Raw genomic sequence first — 21574 nt, 5'->3', positions numbered from 1 at the left:
GGTGCATCCTTACATCCCTGGGTTTGAACCTACAAACTTTTGTTGAACCACTTTACTACACCACACTAAAAACAACTTAATCTGGAGCTGAACCATCAACTGGATGGACAATACTGCACTCAGCCATCTATATGACTAATGAAACGGCAGCATTTCTTTGCTTAAGTGCCAGTTAAAATTGTTTTTAAGTTGTATCATTATTCAGTCTGATTTCACTGAGTCAAAGAGAGCAAAAATAAATTTGTTTTCCTTTTGTCATGCTGATGAATGACAGTGACAGCTTTTCAATTTCACGCTCTGAAACTGAACTGTTGAATTGAAGACCTTAAATTTCAGGTTTCACAGAGCTTGTGTTGTGGAGGTGGGAGGAAATCCCGCCGGTGACACTAATAGATCAAGGCCCTCTGAGACTACTCTCCATCTGGCCTGCAGCGGTGGAGGAGAAACTAACCTTCGCCATTACTCTCGTACCGTGAGCTGCTGCTCACCGACCACACATCACAGTCCCAGCTGGATAAAATCTGAATAGATGTGCTGCTGATGCTAAGGCTCTTCCAAAGAGTAGTTAGCAGGATGTGCTGCTGATGCTATTTGTGCGCCTCAGTGTGTTTCGCATGAGAAGTTGTCACCTACCCAACTAACAAAAACATGTTTGATAGGGTTCCCACATGAGAAGTTGTCACCTACCCAACTAACAAAAACATGTTTGATAGGGTTCCCATTAAGTTATGGAAACACTATTTCTGAATTTGAGTCTTGTTTTATGAAAATGTTAGCAAAAACATTAAGGGAACGCTCCATTGAAAACATTATGAGAATGTTACCACAAAAAATACTATTTAAATATGAATTCTGCATGTTTCTGTGTGAATGAATTGCACAGATGCACAGTTCTGTTTGCTATACACCTAGTGTTTTCAGCACTAAATGAGGACATAAATACATGAACATTATCTTTAGAACTGCTCTGAAAGTCACTTTGTAAATATTTTGTCATTGCTTTTGAGAAGAAAAAAAAAACTATCATCATATCAAATACAAAAAGAAACTTAAAGGTCTTCACAGCAACCCGTCAAAATAAAAGTCCGGTTTAACTTGAAGAAACTGTGACAGAAATAAATAGCTTAACATAATAATAGTACTACTACCACTACTAATAATAAAATTACTATTAAAACAATATTTCAAGAAATATTTACCTTTTTTTTTTTACACCAAAAAATATTTACCAGATATATTCAGCAAATTTTTTTTGTTTAATAATGTTTAATTTAACCATTAAAAACAGTGTCTAGAAAATGTAAAAAAAAAAAAAAAAACAATTATTTAAAAAAAAAAATAAAGATTCCTAAAAAAATTAAATGGGGAAAAATGGAATTTGCAAAACAAATAAAACATAATTAAAAAAAAAATAATAAATAAATAAATAATAATAATAATAAAAAAAAATCAAACAGATATCATAGGGCTCTAATGTTCTAATAAAATGTGCTAATATTCCATGAATTTTACTGGAAGAACATCTGTTCGTAATTTTGAGAGAACCCTGATAGAATGTAAGTCTAAGTTCTGAAAACACTTCCGGTTACTATGGTATGTAGAGCGTTTCAAATTAGTTACACCGTTTCATTCCAGATAGGTTGCTGTCTTGAAAGGTAGCTGCCTTTGTAGACAGTAGACATGAAGGCATCTCAGGTTTTGAAACAGAGCCAGAGCTCTATGTCCACTGTAATGCCCATTCATGCAAAATGTCTCTTTTTATGAGCTCCAATTATCGAGAGCGTCATTACACATCCCTTGATTTGATGGGTAGAGAGAGATTGTACGAGAGGGGCAGATGTTCAGGCCCTGCTAACTCACCGGTGTGCAGTACTCCACCATGGGGTAGTTGAGTTTATGACCCTTCGCTGTGCGACCAGAGAAGAAACAACTCTGGCAAACGTCATAGTTGAAGTGCTTCAAACTGCGATATCTGCAAAGAGAGAACTAAAAAAAATGACAATTTAGCATGATAGGCCATCACTGTATGGAAAAAATAGCATGAACTTTTTTTCACAACTGATCCTTTTCGGTTTTACACAGGAAAAAGGCAAAATGACAGAATTTTTTGGATTTCATTTTACCCATTAACTCTAAAACGCAGCCATTCTGTAGTTCTGTAAAACTATTATCCACTTTGTTACTGAAAATTGTCTGAAACTGACAGTCTTTTGAGAAGATTCATTCACTCCAGTCACGTCGCGCTCGCGATTCAATAACATCATTACCACACAGTTTAGAAGTGTTTTTATTTCACAGAGTTCTTTCATATAAATGTAAATTGAGTGTGGAGTAGAAGGACCGCACCCTGTGTGTTGTTGTGTTTTTGGTTTTCTTCTGGTCTCTCCAGTAAATGCAAATTCATAGAATATAATTCCTCCAGTGTTCAATATTTCCACTGCACCCGCTGCATAAATGATAGACAGTATAAAAAGCTCCTTTTCTCTCTTGGGCGGCCCATCTGAAAGCGCAATATAACACTGGAGGCCCCTGCTGAGAATGACTAAATATCACGCCATCAAGAGCTTTTATATTAGTTTCTGAGAGTTCTTAACATCGAATGGCTGATCTAAAATCTAAAATTTGATGAAGTTAGAAGATACTGAACAAATAAAAAACAGCCTAAAAGACAAAAAAACTAAAAAAAAAAAAAAGCGCAAAAAAAAAAACTAAAAAAAATAAAAAAATAAAAACTAAAAAAAATAAAAAAAAAAAAAAAAAACAAAAAAAAAACTAACCAAACAGATCTAAAAAAAAAATAAAAATACTAAAAAAAATCTACAAACTAAAAAACTAAAAAAAACTACTAAAAAAAAAAAAAAAACTAAAAAAAACTAAAAAATCAAAAGTCCTATCTATCTAACAAAAATCTAAAACTATAAATAAAAAAAAAAAAAATAAAAAGAAAACAAAATAAAAAAAAACGAAGAAAAAAAATAAACTAAAAAAAATCTAAAAATCTAAAAAAAAAATTTCTAACTAAAAAAAAAAAAAAAAAAAAAAAAAAACTAACGAAAAAATTCAACCAATTCAAATTGTCACATTTGTATAGACTTTCAACTTCTCAACGGGTGCATCCTCACATCCCTGGGTTTGAACCTACAAACTTTTGTTGAACCACTTTACTACACCACACTAAAAAACAACTTAAATCTGGAGATGAAACCATCAACTGGATGGACAATACTGCACTCAGCCATCTATATGACTAATGAAACGGCAGCATTTCGTTGCTTTAAGTGCCAGTTCAAAATTGTTTTTTAAAGTGTATCATTTATTCAGTCTGATTTCACGAGTCAAAGAGAGCAAAAATAAATTTGTGTTTCCTTTTTGTCATGCTGATGAATGAACAGTGACAGCTTGTTCAATTTCACGCTCTGAAACTGAACTGTTGAATTGAAGACCTTTAAATTTCAGGTATTCACAGAGCTTGTGTTGTGGAGTGTGGGAGGAAATCCCTCCGGTGACACTAATAGATCAAGGCCCTCTGAGACTAACTACTCTCCATCTGGCCTTCAGCGGTGGAGGAGAACTAACCTTCGCCATTACTCTCGCTAAGGCTCTTCCAAAGAGTAGTTAGCAGGATTACATCTCCGATGAGAGATACGATTATAAGGCAGCATGTGTCCTTCAGTGAATTAAAAATTTACTTTATACACAGTATTTGTGCGGAGTACTGTGTGATATCAGGGCAGCTGTGTCCCTTCACTGAATGTTAAAAAATTTACTTTATAACAGTAGTTGTGCGAGGGTACTGTGCTTGGCCAGCTTATTGCACTACTGTGAGCTTACGGTAGCTAGGGTGTTGAGAGCCCCCCCACTTAGATGCCTAAACAAACCCTATACTGAAATCAAAATGAGTCACATTCCTCTAGTGCTGTGTCCGCATGAGAAGTTGTCACCCTACCCAACTAACAAAAACATGTTTGATAGGGTTCCCATTAAGTTATGGAAACACTATTTCTGAATTTGAGTCTTGTTTTATGAAAATGTTAGCAAAAACATTAAGGGAACGCTCCATTGAAAACATTATGAGAATGTTACCACAAAAATACTATTTAAATATGAATTCTGCATGTTTCTGTGTGAATGAATTGCACAGATGCACAGTTCTGTTTGCTATACACCTAGTGGTTTCCAGCACTAAATGAGGACATAAATACATTAACATTATCTTTAGAACTGCTCTGAAAGTCACTTTGTAAATATTTTTGTCATTTCTTTTGAGAAAAAAAAAAAAAAACTATCATCATATCAAATACAAAAAGAAACTTGAAGGTCTTCACAGCAACCCGTCAAAATAAAAGTCCGGTTAACTTGAAGAAACTGTGACCGAAATAAATAGCTTAACATAATAATAGTACTACTACCACTACTAATAATAAATATTGTTTTGTTTTTATTTCTATTAAAACAATATTTCAAGAAAATTTACCTTTTTTTTTTTACACCAAAAAATATTTACCAGATATATTCAGCAAATTTTTTTTGTTTAATAATGTTTAATTTAACCATTAAAACAGTGTCTAGAAAAATGAAAAAAAAAAAAAAAACAATTATTTAAAAAAAAAAATAAAGATTCCTAAAAAAATTAAATACTGGGAAAAAAAAATGGAATTTGCAAAAACAAATAAAACATAATTAAAAAAATAATATAAATAAATAAATAATAATAATAATAAAAAAAAAAAGCTCAAACAGATATCATAGGGCTCTAATGTTCCAATAAAATGTGCTAATATTCCATGAATTTTACTGGAAGAACATCTGTTCGTAATTTTGAGAGAACCCTGATAGAATGTAAGTCTAAGTTCTGAAACACTTCCTGTTACTATGGTATGTAAGCGTTTTCAAATTAGTTACACCGTTTCATTCCAGATAGGTTGCTGTCTTGAAAGGTAGCTGCCTTTGTAGACAGTAGACATGAAGGCATCTCAGGTTTTGAAACAGAGCCAGAGCTCTATGTCCACTGTAATGCCCATTCATGCAAAATGTCTCTTTTTATGAGCTCCAATTTGCGAGCGTCATTACACATCCCTTGATTTGATGGGTAGAGAGAGATTGTACGAGAGGGGCAGATGTTCAGGCCAACTCAAACGTCACCGGTGTGCAGTACTCCACCATGGGGTAGTTGAGTTTATGACCCTTCGCTGTGCGACCAGAGAAGAAACAACTCTGGCAAACGTCATAGTTGAAGTGCTTCAAACTGCGATATCTGCAAAGAGAGAAAGAAAACTGACAATTAGCATGATAGGCCATCACTGTATGGAAAAGCAGCATGAACTTTTTTTCACAACTGATCCTTTTCGGTTTTACACAGGAAAACATTGACAGAATTTTTTGGATTCATTTTACCCATTAACTCTAAAGCAGCCATTCTGTAGTTCTGTAAAACTATTATCCACTTGTTACTGAAATTGTCTGAAACTGACAGTCTTCTTGAGAAGATTCATTCACTCCAGTCACGTCGCGCTCGATTCAATAACATCATTACCACACAGTTTAGAAGTGTTTTTATTTCACAGATTTCTTCATATAAATGTAAATTGAGTGTGGAGGAAGACCGCACACTGTGTGTTGTTTGTTTTTGGTTTCTTCTGGTCTCTCCAGTAAATGCAAATTCAATAGAATATAATTCCTCCAGTGTTCAATATTTCCACTGCACCGCTGCATAAATGATATGACAGTAAAAAGCTCCTTTTCTCTCTTGGGCGGCCCATCTGAAAGCGCAATATAACACTGAGGCCCCTGCTGAGAATGACTAAATATCACGCCATCAAGAGCTTTTATATTAGTTTCTGAGAGTTCTTATCGAATGTCTGATCTAAAATCTAATTTGATGAAGTTAGAAGATACTGAAAAATAAAACAATAAGCCTTGAGACTTTGTATGTTACAGTGATTTCATTGCCAGTAATGGGTGTCCTAAGGCATATTAACCCTCTGGAGTCGATTCACGCGTATACACATGTCGAGGCATTTTCTCCTGATAACCCCGAAAAGAACTTAAATTACACTTTCAGTTTTGATCGTACAGATAAGAGCAATACATCAATCGAATCTGTAAAGGTTTACTTTTATTTGTATACACACATAATAACAACAAAACTTTGTGCATTTACAAAATAAAGAAAACCAACAGAGTGCGCTGTCTGCAGCCTTGGTCTGCAGTGATCTTTATTTAGAAACACGTCATTAAAATGAACTGTAACTCAGTGAATACTCAACACAGAGACATGAGAGATATATCTATAGAAAGCTTGACATGTCTACTTTTAAACATATTTTAAGCATATTTTAAAATGTAATTTATTCCTGTGATCAAAGCTAAATTTTCAGCATCATTATTCCAGTCTTACTCCAAATGTAACAATATACACTATACCATTTAAAAAGTAATACGATAAATATATATAGAAATTAAAACTTTTATTTAGCCACACGTTATGATAAATAAAAACAATTAATACGATAAATGTTACAAACAATGCTGTTCTTTCAATTTATCAAAAAAAACTGAAAAAAATATTCTCAGCTCTTTTCAACATTAATAATAATAATAATAATAATAATAATTACAATAAATGTTTTTTTTTTTGTTTTTTTTTGAGTTGGAAATTAGAAAATTTAGAATGATTTCTGAAGGATCCAGTGACTGGAGTAATGAAGCTAAAAATTCAGCTTTGAAAGTCAGCTTTGATTGTTCCTAATAAACTGTTTAACTGCACTCACAAGTGAATCTCAAGTTATTTTGTGGGATAATTAAATAAAATTTAAAAATAAACTACAAACATAAAAATATATACATTTATTTTGTTCTCACATTCTTTCTCGCAAGTCTTCCCTCTCAATCACACACCTGACTGAATGGCTCATTATGCAGCTCATTATGCAGGCCTTTGTCTTCTCAGGTGTGAATCACACTTATATTCATAGTCAATTCTGCCTACTCACATATGCCCTTTACAAACAAAAAGTGTCTTAGAAAATTTAAATCAATCTATTGTTTTCTGTGAGTGAGTAAACAAGATGATTTTCACATTTCTAGGCTACAAGGTCCACGTTTGACAGTCTTATGACCAAATGTTGTGTATTTGTTTTATGACCTTACTTCAGTGACTTTAAAATTTTAGATTTTCACTAACCACACATAAACGTTGTTTTCTTAAACTATTTTTCTCAAAACACAATCATCTATCCTATCTATGCTATTTACATATTATTGTAGCCAGATTGTACTGATTACAGTGTTATATATTTTAGCCATGATATGTTTATAAGCAACCGAAAAAAGCCCACGAAGTCAGGGCATGTCAAAACTTCTCCAGGCCCCCATAACCCCCTAGACCTCAGAGGGTTAAAACAATAATAATCAAATAATTTTAAAATAACACTGTGAAACCATTTTTTATTTTTTGGGTATCATTAACAGTGCTCATCTGTACTAAACCAGCGTTACAATTGTTCTGACCTAAATATTCACCAAAATATTGATGTGAAACTAATTTTTGTTACATTGTGTTACAGTTCCAGATAATAATAATAATAACAATAAGTATTATAACACCAAATATTATAGAGATATAGAGTAAATCTATAAACAGACATGACTTGGATTTTTTTTAATGTAATTATTCATGTAATTAGACATTTATGTCTTTTATGATGTTGCTGCTGCCATTTAGTTTTACTTTATTTTTAGGGCTGTCAAAGTCAACATTAACACATGCTAAATTAAGTATGTTCAAAACGGTTCTTTTTTAAGCTGTTACCTCATTTATTCAATTTGACATATCCAATCTCTCATTAAAACCAAACATGCCAATTTGCTCAGACACATGGTTTATACGTGTGACAGCATGACATTAAAATTCTTTTTAGAAATAAATTGTGCAGGACGCAGGTTAGTAGCAAAAGTCTTTTTTATATGCCAGAATGCGTTCATTCCAATGTTAAAATAATTTCAACTTTATTACATTTTTGCAGCCTCATTAACTCATCAATGCATGTTCTGTAAAGGACCAATCACAAGAGACTTGACACGGCACAAGCATTGTTTACCAATAAAAACAGAATGCAGGCCAAGCAATCAAAGCAATCTTTACATAAACAAGCAAGCATGCAACGCACATGTTTTTTTTTTTTTTAAGGCAACATGGCGGAGGAGGCATTCCACACTGTTGTTTTTTTTATAAAACCATTCCTGAGCAATGCATCTCATGTTTTAAGACACAAAGACGTTTTCTGTGTGAACAGCCCCTAAGTCCATAAAGTGTGGACCATGCTGTTTAGTCATTTAACATTCAAGTAACAGTCCACTTTGAATGATCTAATTAAACTTTTAATAGACACAACAGTCAATAGAGGTGAGAAAGGTAAAAGTGAGGGGTGATATCGCTTAAGCCAAATTTAACTTTGGTCACTCACACACGCTGTTCCTGCTAGACCACGTCTCTGACCACAGCCCCAATTTACAAAAGCACTTGTAAAAAGTAATTTGTTGGCGCAGAGGGAATACCGCTTAACCGGAGCAAAATCGCTGTAATGCACTCTGTCTCTTGTGGATTATTGCTTTAACAATTAACAACTGTTAATCTGCCAAACAACTAATTACATTTGCATGGCTTTGTAATTGAAATCATCAGTTTATCGGAATTACGCCCCAAGTTTTTTTTTTTTTTTTTTTTTTTTTTTTTTTTTTTTTTTTTACAGGTCTCAATAAATCCAGCTTGACTGACTCAGACTTTATTTTTCTCCGTTTTTCTCTCTCGTTCCATTCAGTCTTCTCTACTATCCATCACTGACAAAACTCTTTCCGTATCTCCTCCGTCAAACGTCCGACTGCCTCGGAGAAACACCTCACACAACGAGATGGTGTCAGTCCTCCAGAGACGGAGGAGGCTGTCAGTGTGACTTAGCCAGAGATGCTAAATATGGCAGGATTATCAGTAATACACAAGCATTATGTATGTATGCATGGCATTTGAAAAGGTCAGCACCTATTGTGGCAGGAGCACACAGTGGCTGTTTAAAAAACACCATGGAGGCTGTGATGAGGAACTAAAACACAAGATATCACTCTAACACACACTTTCATTATGTTTCACCTGCAGTTATGGTGCTGTATATCTGCACACGGCTGATATTAATGCTGACAATAAATTCTGGCTCGCCTTTAAAGCAAAGAAACTAAATATTATATTAATATATAATAATGCAATAAAGATGTTTTACTGCTGTAATTATCTATTTTACTGCAGTCGTCTGGTGATTTTTATAATTATTACAATTAATAAAGTGTTTCACATATAGCTGATATTTCATACAAGCTGAGCTTCAAAAATCGCTCAATTCTACAACACAAAGACTGCGAATGAAAAGTTTCTGTTAAATGTTTATACTATTTATAATGCACTAATTAATAAAAAAGGGCTAATTTATTATACACATCACTTCTTTTACATATAATGGTAACAAATTAATTAGTTTTGATAAACTAGATTAGTATACATGAACTAATAAAAATTGCATTATTACATTAAAAATTAAAATACATTAGTATTAAAAATACATTAGTACATTAAAATCAAAACTTGCATCTGTTTATATTTAATGGACCTGAACTGAAATGAACTAACAATGGACAATTTTTATTAACTAACATTCAAAAATATTAATAAATACAACAGATCATTATCTTTATTTGTAATTGTAAATGATTATAAATAATTTTTAAATATAAACCATAAATAACCAACTAATTAACACTTATTATAATAAAAAAAACATATACAAAAATAAAAACAAATAAATTATAAAAAATAACCAAAACAAAACCTGTTATTAAATGCATTCGTGTTTATGCATTCGTGTTCACCTTGCTACACACACACACACACACACACACATATATGAAATATATCAACACACACACACACACACACACACATGAAATATATCAAGTTCTATCTCACCTGAATGTTTTACTTTTCAGTAAAATTACAAATTAAAATATAATCATAAAAATATAACCAACTCTGGGACCTAATATACATCTACAGACAAACAGAGACAATTTTATTATTATTTTAAATATCTCAGGTGAGAAAGATTTGATCTTGTGACCTTTCATACACAGCACAAGAAATTCCTCTGAGATACGACGTATTTCCTGCTCAATGACAGTAAACGTTCTACACTCTTCTCACACATTAATGTTAACACTGGCAGCACTAGTTCAGAGCTGAACTTTTAAAAGTGTCAGAGCTGATCAGAGAACAGTCTGAATGGCACTGACCGTATGCTTCTGTCCTCCATTTCTTTCATCAGTCTCTCTCTTATTTAGAGTGCTATCAGATGCTGACATTTAGATGAATGTTGGGCCTCAGGAGTGAACCTAACCTTTCAGCTCCCAGACAGCGTGGCGCACACCCGTGTGTGTGTGTGTCTTAAATCTCTCACAGATCTGCTTGGTATCACGCTTTGTCTAGTGCAACACTTCTCAGATCTGTTGCACTGACCATGAGTTTGCATTGGTTCTTCTTTTCTTCATAATGTACATTCAACTGGTCATTAGTGTGAGTGTGTGTGTGTGTGTGTGTGTGTGTACCTGAAGCCCACGATGGGGAACTCTTTACAGATATTGCACTTGGCCTGGTGTTTGGCCGCTTCTGCTGCCGCCACTCTGTGCAGAACCGGAAGCCAAACCATCGACTGCGGCTCCAGCCTCATCCAATCAATAAACTGACTCGGCTCCAGCTCCACCTTATTGGTCACCTGAGAACAGAGAGTAAGCAGAAACAGCCAATCAGGAGGGATTTCGGAAAGCCCATAAACGGCATGAGAGAATAACTCCTAAACAATGCAGCATGTCTGAAATCAAGATGATGGACAGAGCACTTCCTACCAGACCACTGTAAATGACTGTCAATCGCATGGCTGCATTTATAGAGATATAACAGCCTCATAAATATTGACATATGATATATAGATGACAGAGAGACAGACAAATAGATAGATGACAGATAGACATAAGGAGAGAAGGAGAAAAATAAAGGCAAATGGAGAAGCAGACAGGTACAGAGTTAGATGGATGGACAGAGTGTCCTGTAAAAAAAATTCAGAAACTGAAACTTGAAGGGGACGCCTCTCTCTCTTTAAAGTGTGTATTTATAGCCTCCAGTCTAACTGCTGTAGTATTTACACTAGTGAAATGACTGGAGGACAAAAATATGAACACTCATGCTGACAACACCATTAACACACAGTGTTGTGTGAGGTAATGTGAGGATATCTCACGCTGCTCTATAACTGAATAGAACATCAGTCATAGACAAAGACATATCAGAGTGAAACACACACGCTGTGATCATCATAATGCACTGATGTGTGTCTGTGTGTGTGTGTTCACGCACATGCTGGAAGCAGCTGCGGACGCTGGGCTCGATGTTGCTCCCGCCGAAGGCCGCCACCTCGCCCAGCTGTCGAGGGATCTGAATGGCATCATGCAGCAGAAGACCCAACTGCCTCTGATCACACGTATCACCCGCCGATGACACCTGATTAAACAGACCTGAGAGAGACAAAAAAATCTCCTATAAATGTTTGCGTTTAAAAGATAAACTTCTTTTAAATTACACAGCATTCAAAAAATGCTAAGAGAGACATTGCAAAAGATGTGATACGTGAGCACAACAGCCAAAGATGTTTCCTTCTAGAAAACAATAAAAAAGCAGAGCAGTAGAGTGAAAAATCAGGTTCTGTGTGAACGGACACTGTGAGATGAGAAACTGAGAACCCCGACAGACAGGAAGATGCATGGACAGACAGACATTAATACCTATCTATTTCAGACTCATGGATAGACAACAAAAAAAAAAAAAAAAAAAAAAAAAACAAGAAAACAGCTATAACAACCAACCACCTATGAATGAACGACTGAAAAAATGAAATAAAAAAGACAGACAGACAGACAGACAGACAGGAAGATAGATATAGATAGACACAGACAGATAATACAGATAGACAGGTATACATAAAGATAACAAGGTAGATCTATAAGACAGAGAGACAGTTAGTTAGGCAGCTTTACAGTTAGATAAACAGACAGCTAGACTGACAGATATACAAACAGAAACCTAGACAGTCAGCTAGATGGAAAGGTATACAGATAGAGACAGACAAAAAAAAAAACACACTTACACACACAAAAAATGATACATACATACAGGGAAAAAAAAAAACAGATAGAGACAGACAGACGGTCAAAATGCTAGATAGATACAGACAGACGAGAATAGCAGATAAGCCTAGACACACAGAATGCAGATAAGCCTAAATCAAACCAACATAAAAATTTTTACAAAACAAAACAACATTTACATAAAACGTTTTACAAACACACAAACAGTATCAACCACAAAGAAACACAACAGAAAATTTCTAAAGACAGACGGACAGACAGCTAGAGACAGACAGACAGCTAGATTGTATCGATTGACGACGAACAGGAGACAGACAGACACAGCATAGAGACAGACAGCTAGACAGACAGCTAGACAGACAGCTAGATAAAGACAGACAGACAGACAGCTAGATAAAGACAGACAGACAACTAGACAGACAGACAGATTAGAACAGCAGATACAGACACAGCTAGACAGAACAGACCGACTAGACAGATAGACGACAGACCAGCTAGATAGGACAGACTAGACAGACAGACAGAAAGCACGCACGTCTAGATAGACAGACAGACAGAGAGGCAGAAAGAGAAACAGAGCACGTAGATACAGACAGACAGCTAGATAGACAGACCTAGACCGACCCGACGCTAGAGACAGATCAGACAGAGACAGACAGCTAGAACAGACAGACAGACAACAGACAGACCGTCGTAGACGACAGACAGCTAGATATAAAGGACAGTTAGAGAGCCAGACAGCTAAGAGACAGACAGCTAAGATAGAAAGACAGACTGCTCGATAAAGACAGCTACGAGACAGGCAGACAGAAGAAGCTAGACAGACAGACAGAACCGACTAGATATACAGACAGCTATATATACAGACAGACAGACAGAGTGACCAGCTATACAGTCAGACAGATAGATCCAAGACAGACAGACAGCTAGACGACAGAGACATCTAGAAGATACAGACAGGACATACAGCTAGAGAGAGACAGCTAGATAGACAGCTAGACAGACAGACAGGACAGCTCGATATACAGACAGACAGCTATGATACAGACAGCCAGACCAGCTACAGCTAGATACAGACAGACAGACAGAGTGACAGCTAGATAGTCAGACAGCTAGAAAAAAAAAACAGACAGCTTTAGACAGCAGACCAGACGCTAGATATAGACAGACAGACAGATAAACAGTACCAGACAGACATGCTAGATACGACAGACAGACAGCTAGACAGCGAGAAAGCTAGATAGACAGACAGACAGCTAGATATAGACAGGTAGAAAGACAGAGACGCTAGATAGACAGACAGACAGCTAGATACAGAGACAGCTAGACAGACCACGAGACAGCTAGACAGACAGACAGCTAGATATAGACAGACAGCTAGAGTAGACGACAGAAGCTAGAGAGAGACGACAGACAGCTAGTAGACAGACAGAAAGAGAACAACCAGCTAGATTACAGGACAACAGCTAGAGACAAGACAGACAAGATAGATACAGACAGAAGACAGCTAGATAGACAGGACAGATAGATCCAGACAGAGTAGAGGACAGACAGAAAGATACAGCTGATATCAGAAGACAGCTATACAGCAGCGACAGACAGCAGATAGATACAGACCATACAGCTAGATACAGACAGGACAGCTAGATAGAGACAGATAAATATCTAGGCAGAGGACAGACAGCTAGATTCACAGAGAGACAGACAGACCGACAGACAGACAAATAATCATACATCAGACAGCTAGATACAGACAGAACGGCTGCAGCCGGCTAGATAGACAAATAGATGTCAATTAGTTAACTTTCTATACCACACAACAGAAATGAAATTTATCTGTAGATTCTTTCACAGAATGATGACAAAAAAACATTAAAATTATAATAATATTAATAATTCTAAAATCCAAAACTCCATACCATCTCTACCATTTCTCAAGTAAACATTGTTTATTTTTGTACAAATACCAGACTACATATAAAAAAAAAAAAAAAAAAGTTTGTTGCCGTCTCATCTGTCAAAGCTTTTCTAAAAGTTCTTTGTTAAACCATATGAATAAAACATACTGTTGTTCCATGCAGTCGTAACCGCCATTTCATAGCTCATAACAGTATGAGTTCACTCTCCATCTACTTATATGAGCATTCAATCTAATCTACATACGGTTTAAGATGCAATGTAGATGGACAGATTATACATTACAGCAAACTAAAAGTCCTTCAGTTAATGATAAATGTCATTTGCCAACATTTTTCATTTATCAATCTATTTCTGACCTTGTCTCAGGGAAGGAGATGACCTTGATTACCAGAGCAAGAGCAGACCCCTGCCAGAGCTGTTATACACACACGCACACACACACACACACACACACACACACACACACACACACACACACACACACACAGAGCGCTGAACTTCAGCCCTCTGTCCTGAGAGCATCAGAGCAGTTCAATAAACTCTATTCTCACTCCAAGACACACAACTGAAGTCACACAGACTCTATTTCACTGTGCGCTGTGTTAACTCAAGGTCAGCGAACAAACCCATCTGTGATTGTCTGTCACTCAGCTCTGCTTTACAAAGTGCTGACCGCACCGAGTGAAACTCAACAAACGTAAAAAAAAATGTAAAAAACATCAACAACCACCTCAACAACCTCCTTACCTCCTCTACGGTACTTCAAACACACTACAAAAACCGAGAACAATCGCTGCTGCAGCCTGCAAACTAACCAGCGCAGGGATTCGTCTACTGTGAGTCCTGATCACTCAGAGGACTGAAGACTCCTGAGATGAGTCAGAACTTAAAAGAGCAAAAAGCCCAATTACGTAAGGAAGTGCATAATACGAGTGCAGTCTGTTCTTTCAGATGACTGTGCTTTTAGAAACAAAACAGGACCGAAAAAGAGGAAGAGCATCATGTGTGTTGTGGTGCTTCACAAACATGTTAGTTAAAAGGGATACGGCTGAGATTTGTACATGTCATCTAACAATGCTGTTATTCAAATGATCTGCAAATACATAAACACCTCAACCAGCATGAACCTCCATTTAGCCTTGGACCTCATAACAGCTATATTTTAATACACAGATATGTGATACAAGTTTTTGGACACATTTTACAGTAGGTGGTGGACTGAATAACAAAATGTGACAATGCTATTTCAGTATTGTGATTCGATAATATTATAGGCAGTCCGTATTATTAGCTCTTAAAGATTTATGTAAGTTTAAATAGTTATGGTAATTTTCAATTAATTTAGTTTTTTATTTTTGTAATAATCAATAGTTTTATGATAGTATTTTACTTCTCATTTTATTTAGTTTTAGTAATTTAGCGCATCAAACTCCAATTTCTTTTATTTCAGTTGTTGGAGGCAACATTTTCATTTAATCATTACATTTCAGCTTTATCAAAGTCACCCTGCTAAATTTATCATGGTTGATTTGTTCATGATGTTCAGTCTGGTTAAGATGTTATGGTGTTAACACATAAGACAATAGTCTGTTATTTATTTTTGGTTCTAAATTGTTATGAAAAAGAGCAAAAGAGCTTACTTTTATTTCTCCTCCAGGTGACCCTTACACAGATAGAGCAGCCCAATCTCCTGTACAAAACTCTCGGATTTTCCCACTGCTACCCCCCATGTGGCCAAAACAAAAAAACCACTGTGGGTAAAGGAAAACAGCAAGACAACCCTGACAAATCAGAGCAGCTCGACAGCACACAGACATACAGCTAGACAGAGAGACAGCTAGATAGACAGACAGCTAGATAGACAGACAGACAGCTAGATAGACAGGACTAGATAGAACTAGACACGACACAGCACCGCTGCTATGATAGTAAGAGACAGAGCAGACAGCTAGATACAGACAGACAGACAGCTAGAGACAGGCAGACAGACAGACAGCTAGATAGACAGGCAGCTAGATACAGACAGACAGAGAGACAGCTAGATAGTCAGACAGCTAGATACAGACAGACAGACAGCTAGACAGACAGAGAGACAGCTAGATAGACAGACAGCTAGATACAGACAGACAGACAGCTAGATACAGACAGACAGCTAGACAGACAGAGAGACAGCTAGATAGACAGACAGACAGCTAGATATAGACAGACAGACAGCTAGATACAGACAGAGAGACAGCTAGATAGACAGACAGACAGCTAGATATAGACAGACAGCTAGACAGACAGAGAGACAGCTAGATAGACAAACAGACAGCTAGATATAGACAGACAGCTAGATAGACAGACAGACAGACAGCTAGAGACAGACAGACAGCTAGAGACAGACAGAAAGACAAACAGCTAGATACAGACAGACAGCTAGATACAGAGAGACAGACAGACAGATAAATACAGACAGACAGCTAGATACAGACAGACAGATAGAGACAGACAGACAGCTAGAGACAGACAGAAAGACAAACAGCTAGATACAGACAGACAGCTAGATACAGAGAGACAGACAGACAGATAAATACAGACAGACAGCTAGATACAGACAGAAAGACAGACAGCTAGATACAGACAGAAAGACAGCTAGAGACAGACAGCTAGATACAGAGAGACAGACAGACAGACAGACAGACAAATAAATACAGACAGACAGCTAGATACAGACAGAAAGACAGACAGCTAGATACAGACAGAAAGACAGACAGACGGCTAGATAGACAAATAGATGTCAATTAGTTTAACTTTCTACCGCACAGAATGTATAAAATGAAATTTATCTGTAGATTCTTTCACAGAATGATGTGGAAAATACATTGAATTTTTATTATTATTATTATTTTTATGATGCTAAAGGCTATATCTGCTTACCATTTCTCAAGTAAACATTGTTTATTTTTGTACAAATACCAGACTACATATATATTAAAAAAACAAATATGTTGCCGTCTCATCTGTCAAAGCTTTTCTAAAAGTTCTTTGTTAAACCATATGAATAAAACATACTGTTGTTCCATGCAGTGCCGAAATACCGCATTTCATAGTATACTAGAACAAGGATGACAGTTCACTCTCAAATCCTACTATATGAGCATTCGAATCCTCTAATCTAGCACACGGTTTTAAGATGCAAGTAGCAAATGGACAGATTATACATTAAACATGCAAAACTAAAGTAGTCCTAGTCATTATATGATAAAGTCATTTGCCAACATTTTTCATTTATCAATCATTGTCGACCTTGTCTCAGGAGGAGATGACCTTGATTTAGCCAGAGGGAAGAGCAGACTCCATCTGCACACGAAGGCCTGTTATCCCCACACACGCCACATCCACAGACCACAAACACAAAACACACACCAACACACACACACACCAACACACACACACACAGGCGCTGAAACTTCAGCCCTCTGTCCTTGCGAGCACAGAGGCAGTTCAATAAACTCTATTCTCACTCCAAGACACCACATACGAAGTCACCACAAGACTCTATTTCACGGTGCGCTTGTGGTTAACTCAAGCGTCAGGAGAAACCAAACCCCATCTGTGATTGTCTGTCACTCAGCTCTGCTTTACAAAGTGCTGACCGCACCGAGTGAAACTCAAACTGCTGACCGAAAATGGAAAAAACATGTTTTCCATCTCAACAAGCGCCGTACGTCCTTTTTGGTCTGTCTACGGTACTTCAGACACGGAGAACAATCGCTGCTGCAGCCTGCAAACTAACCAGCGCAGGGATTCGTCTACTGTGAGTCCTGATCACTCAGAGGACTGAAGACTCCTGAGATGAGTCAGAACTTAAAAGAGCAAAAAGCCCAATTACGTAAGGAAGTGGCATAATACGAGTGCAAGTCTGTTCTTCGTTCAGATGACTGTGCTTTTAGAACAAGCACCAAAACAGGACCGAAAAAAGAGGCAAGAGCAGCATGTGTGTGGCTGTGGTGCTTCACAAACATGTTAGTTAAAAGGGATACGGCTGAGATTTGTACATGTCATCTAACAATGCTGTTATTCAAATGATCTGCAAATACATAAACACCTCAACCAGCATGAACCTCCATTTAGCCTTGGACCTCATAACAGCTATATTTTAATACACAGATATGTGATACAAGTTTTTGGACACATTTTACAGTAGGTGGTGGACTGAATAACAAAATGTGACAATGCTATTTCAGTATTTGATTCGATAATATTATAGCAGTCGTTATTATTAGCTTTAAAGATTATTTAAGTTTAAATAGTATGTAATTTTCAATTAATTTAGTTTTTTATTTTGTAATAATCACTAGTTTTTATGAAGTATTTACTTCTCATTTTATTTTAGTTTTAGTAATTTTAGCACATCAACTTCAATTTATTTTATTTCAGTTGTTGAGGCAACATTTTCATTTAATCATTACATTTCAGCTTTATTCAAATTCAATGCTAAATTTATCATTTGATGTTCATGTCTGGTTAAGATGTTATAAAAACATAAGACAATAGTCTGTTATTATTTTTGGTTCTATAATTGTTATGAAAAAGAGCAAAAGAGCTTACATTTGTATTTCTCCTCCAGGTGACCCTTACAAAGAGAGAGCAGCCCAATCTTCATGGACAAAACTCGGATTTTCCCACTGCGACCCCTGTGGCAAAACAAAAACCACTGTGGGTAAGAGGAAAAGACAGCAAAGAGCACATGACAATACTACACATCTGCCATTATCGATTAGGGAATACACTTCAGTAGTGTTTAGTTTGTATAACAGTGCATCCATATTGGAAGCACCCAAGGTCGGAGCTTGAGAGTGTCTAAAATACACACAACACATCAATCAACTGTGAGCTCCAGGCGAGCCTTCAGCAAAATGAGGGGATTTCTTTGACTCCCACCTGATTTACAATGGAAATGCACTGAAATAAAATTATTCAGAATAGTGAAACAAATTTAATGTTAATATTTACACAACTGCATATGCTATGGAAACCTGTTTCTGCTACTGATAAAAAAAAGTAATTGCGACTTTTTCATCACACAATTCTATACTTTTTTTTTCTCAGAATTGCAAGATATAAACTCACAATTCTAACTTTTTTCTTAGAATTGTGAGATAAAAACTAGCAATTGTGAGAAATAGTCAGAATTGAGAGTATAGTAAAGTATATATATATTTATTTAATGCCATGTAAGCATCAAAGGCTATTTTCATGGCAAAAACAATACAAGTATAACAAATACAATAAAAAAACAGCAAACAAACAAACACAAGTTATATCACACAAGATTTTTTACATTACCGTGATAAAAATTCTAAAACTTCTGGCAAAATTTGACGAAACTCGTTAAGTGAGTTCACTTCATAAAAGAGTTTTCTCTGTACATTAAAAGCTGGACAGTCCATCAGAATTTAGAGATGTAAACTCATAATTCTAAAAAAAAAAAAAAAAAAGAGAATTGCGAGATATAATATTTTTTCTCAGAATTAGGTGATATAAACTTGACATTCTAAGAAATAGTCAGAATTGTGATATACATTTTTTTTCTCAGAATTGTGTGATATAAACTTGAAATTTAAAAAAATAATCAGAATTGTGATATATATTATTTTTTTCTCAGGATTCCATGCTATAAACTTGAAATTCTAAGAAATAATCAGAATTGTGATATAAATTCTTTTTCTCAGAATTGCGTGATATAAACTTGAAATTCTAAGAAATAGTCAGAATTGTGAGATGTAAACTCATCTAAAACAAGTTTATTCTGACTTTATAATTTGCAATTGTGAGTTTAAATCACACAATCCTGTGGGGGAAATTCAGAATTGTGAGATTTAAACTCGCAATTCTGAGAAATAAAGTCAGAATTGCATGATATAAACTCGCAAATGTCTGAAAAAAATCTAAATTGTGAGATGTAAACCTGCAATTGTAAGAAAAAGGTCAGAATTACTACAATTACAATTCTGACTTTATGACTCGCAATTGCGAGTTTATATCATGCAATATGTAAACACGCAGTTGCAAAAAACCCCCAACAGATTTGTAACATAAATAGTTGCAACTAAAGGTTTTTTTTTTTTTTTTCAGAAAGTGGCTTCCATAATATGCACAATTTGAAATGTAAGGTGATAAGTAGGCCAAAGACATCCTGAACTTAACTTGATGTAAGTTTGATGTTATGTACAGTAGATAGATAATGAATAAAGTCTTAGCAATCAGTTTACAATATTTCTAAAAATCAAAACATAAGTTTTAAGAGTGTCCGTCAGATAAAGACATGCGTCATTAGGCACTAGCTGCGCACACAACGGCAGGATTTTAATGTAAGTGTCGTTGTGTCATAACATGCCACATGTTTGGTGTAGAGACAGCACAAGAATGTAATACATACGTGTCGTAGACGTTGAGCAGCCAGTTAAGACACATGTCCACACACAGCGGGACGTTGACCAGGTCTTTGTGTTCCTGCTCCAGTCCGTCATACACAGACGTCAAGCAGTTGATGACCTCAGGAACCGTCAGCTGCTGGGAGTTTACCGTCAACTTGTGCTGCTGGAACATGGACTGAGCCACACTCAGATCCAACAGATCCACTGAGACACAGAGAGAGACAATGTTGGTCTTCACTGAACTCAAAATCATGCGTCATCAAAATCAATCAGGAGTGCTGCAGCCTGTGATTAATTCACTACAGGTTCCCTCGAGACTTTCCCATGGGTTTTCATAATGGGGCCTTTCACTCAGAACCCAGTGGCTTTATGTAGTTACTTATTACAAACATACTTAATAAAAATCAAATTTGCATTTTCAGTATGGCTGTTGAAGAGCAAAACGACCATGCATCTTCAATTTATATTTACCACGGTCCTTGTTTTACTCATATATTGGAAATCCAACTACTGTATAAAAACCCATAGGAAAAACACCAAAGTCATGAGTTCGAGTCACAAAGAAAGCAAGAACTGATTAAATGTGCAGGAAATGTGCAGCTTGAAGTCATTTAGGATAAAAGTATCTGCCAACTAAATAACTGTAAATGCTAAAAAAATACATTTTTATTTATGCATTTGTTCTTGTGTTTTTTTTTAAATAAGAAAAAATATAATTAAATTATGTAGGTGCAAAATAAAAATAACATTTATTTTTGCATGAGTCTTGAAAGGTAGCTTCCTCGAGGTGCTTTACATGAGAAAAATTAAAAAAGAATAAGAGTAATTAAAAAAAACACATAAATAAAGCAATCAAATCAAAGCTTTTACAAAATAATACAGATTTATATATTCTAGTAGACTGACTTCGTAACAGCAATTTTTGGGGCGTCAGAAAAGATCTGTCCCCTCATAGGCACAAGAGAAATACTGAGGACATAAATTACCAATAA

At 35.8% G+C, this 21574-nt stretch overlaps 1 protein-coding gene across 7 annotated transcripts in view; it reads right to left on the bottom strand.

Moving 5' to 3' along the window:
• utrn (utrophin) overlaps window positions 1-21574 on the bottom strand; it is a 178772-nt gene that overhangs the window by 35662 nt on the left and 121536 nt on the right. For all 7 annotated transcript variants that reach the window (XM_042751343.1, XM_042751348.1, XM_042751347.1 and 4 more), the window contains 5 exons: window positions 20585-20786; window positions 18754-18839; window positions 11453-11610; window positions 10648-10814; window positions 5143-5254 (listed from right to left, as the gene is read on the bottom strand). In XM_042751343.1, coding sequence (XP_042607277.1) covers window positions 5143-5254; window positions 10648-10814; window positions 11453-11610; window positions 18754-18839; window positions 20585-20786 — 725 coding nt within the window. The remainder of the gene's footprint in view (window positions 1-5142; window positions 5255-10647; window positions 10815-11452; window positions 11611-18753; window positions 18840-20584; window positions 20787-21574) is intronic.

The sequence above is a fragment of the Cyprinus carpio genome, chromosome B23, assembly GCF_018340385.1.
Source record: "Cyprinus carpio isolate SPL01 chromosome B23, ASM1834038v1, whole genome shotgun sequence".
In the NCBI taxonomy this organism is placed as follows: domain Eukaryota; kingdom Metazoa; phylum Chordata; class Actinopteri; order Cypriniformes; family Cyprinidae; genus Cyprinus; species Cyprinus carpio.
The sequence above is the reverse complement of the archived record's forward strand: the minus strand, read 5'-3'. Positions and strand labels throughout refer to the sequence as shown.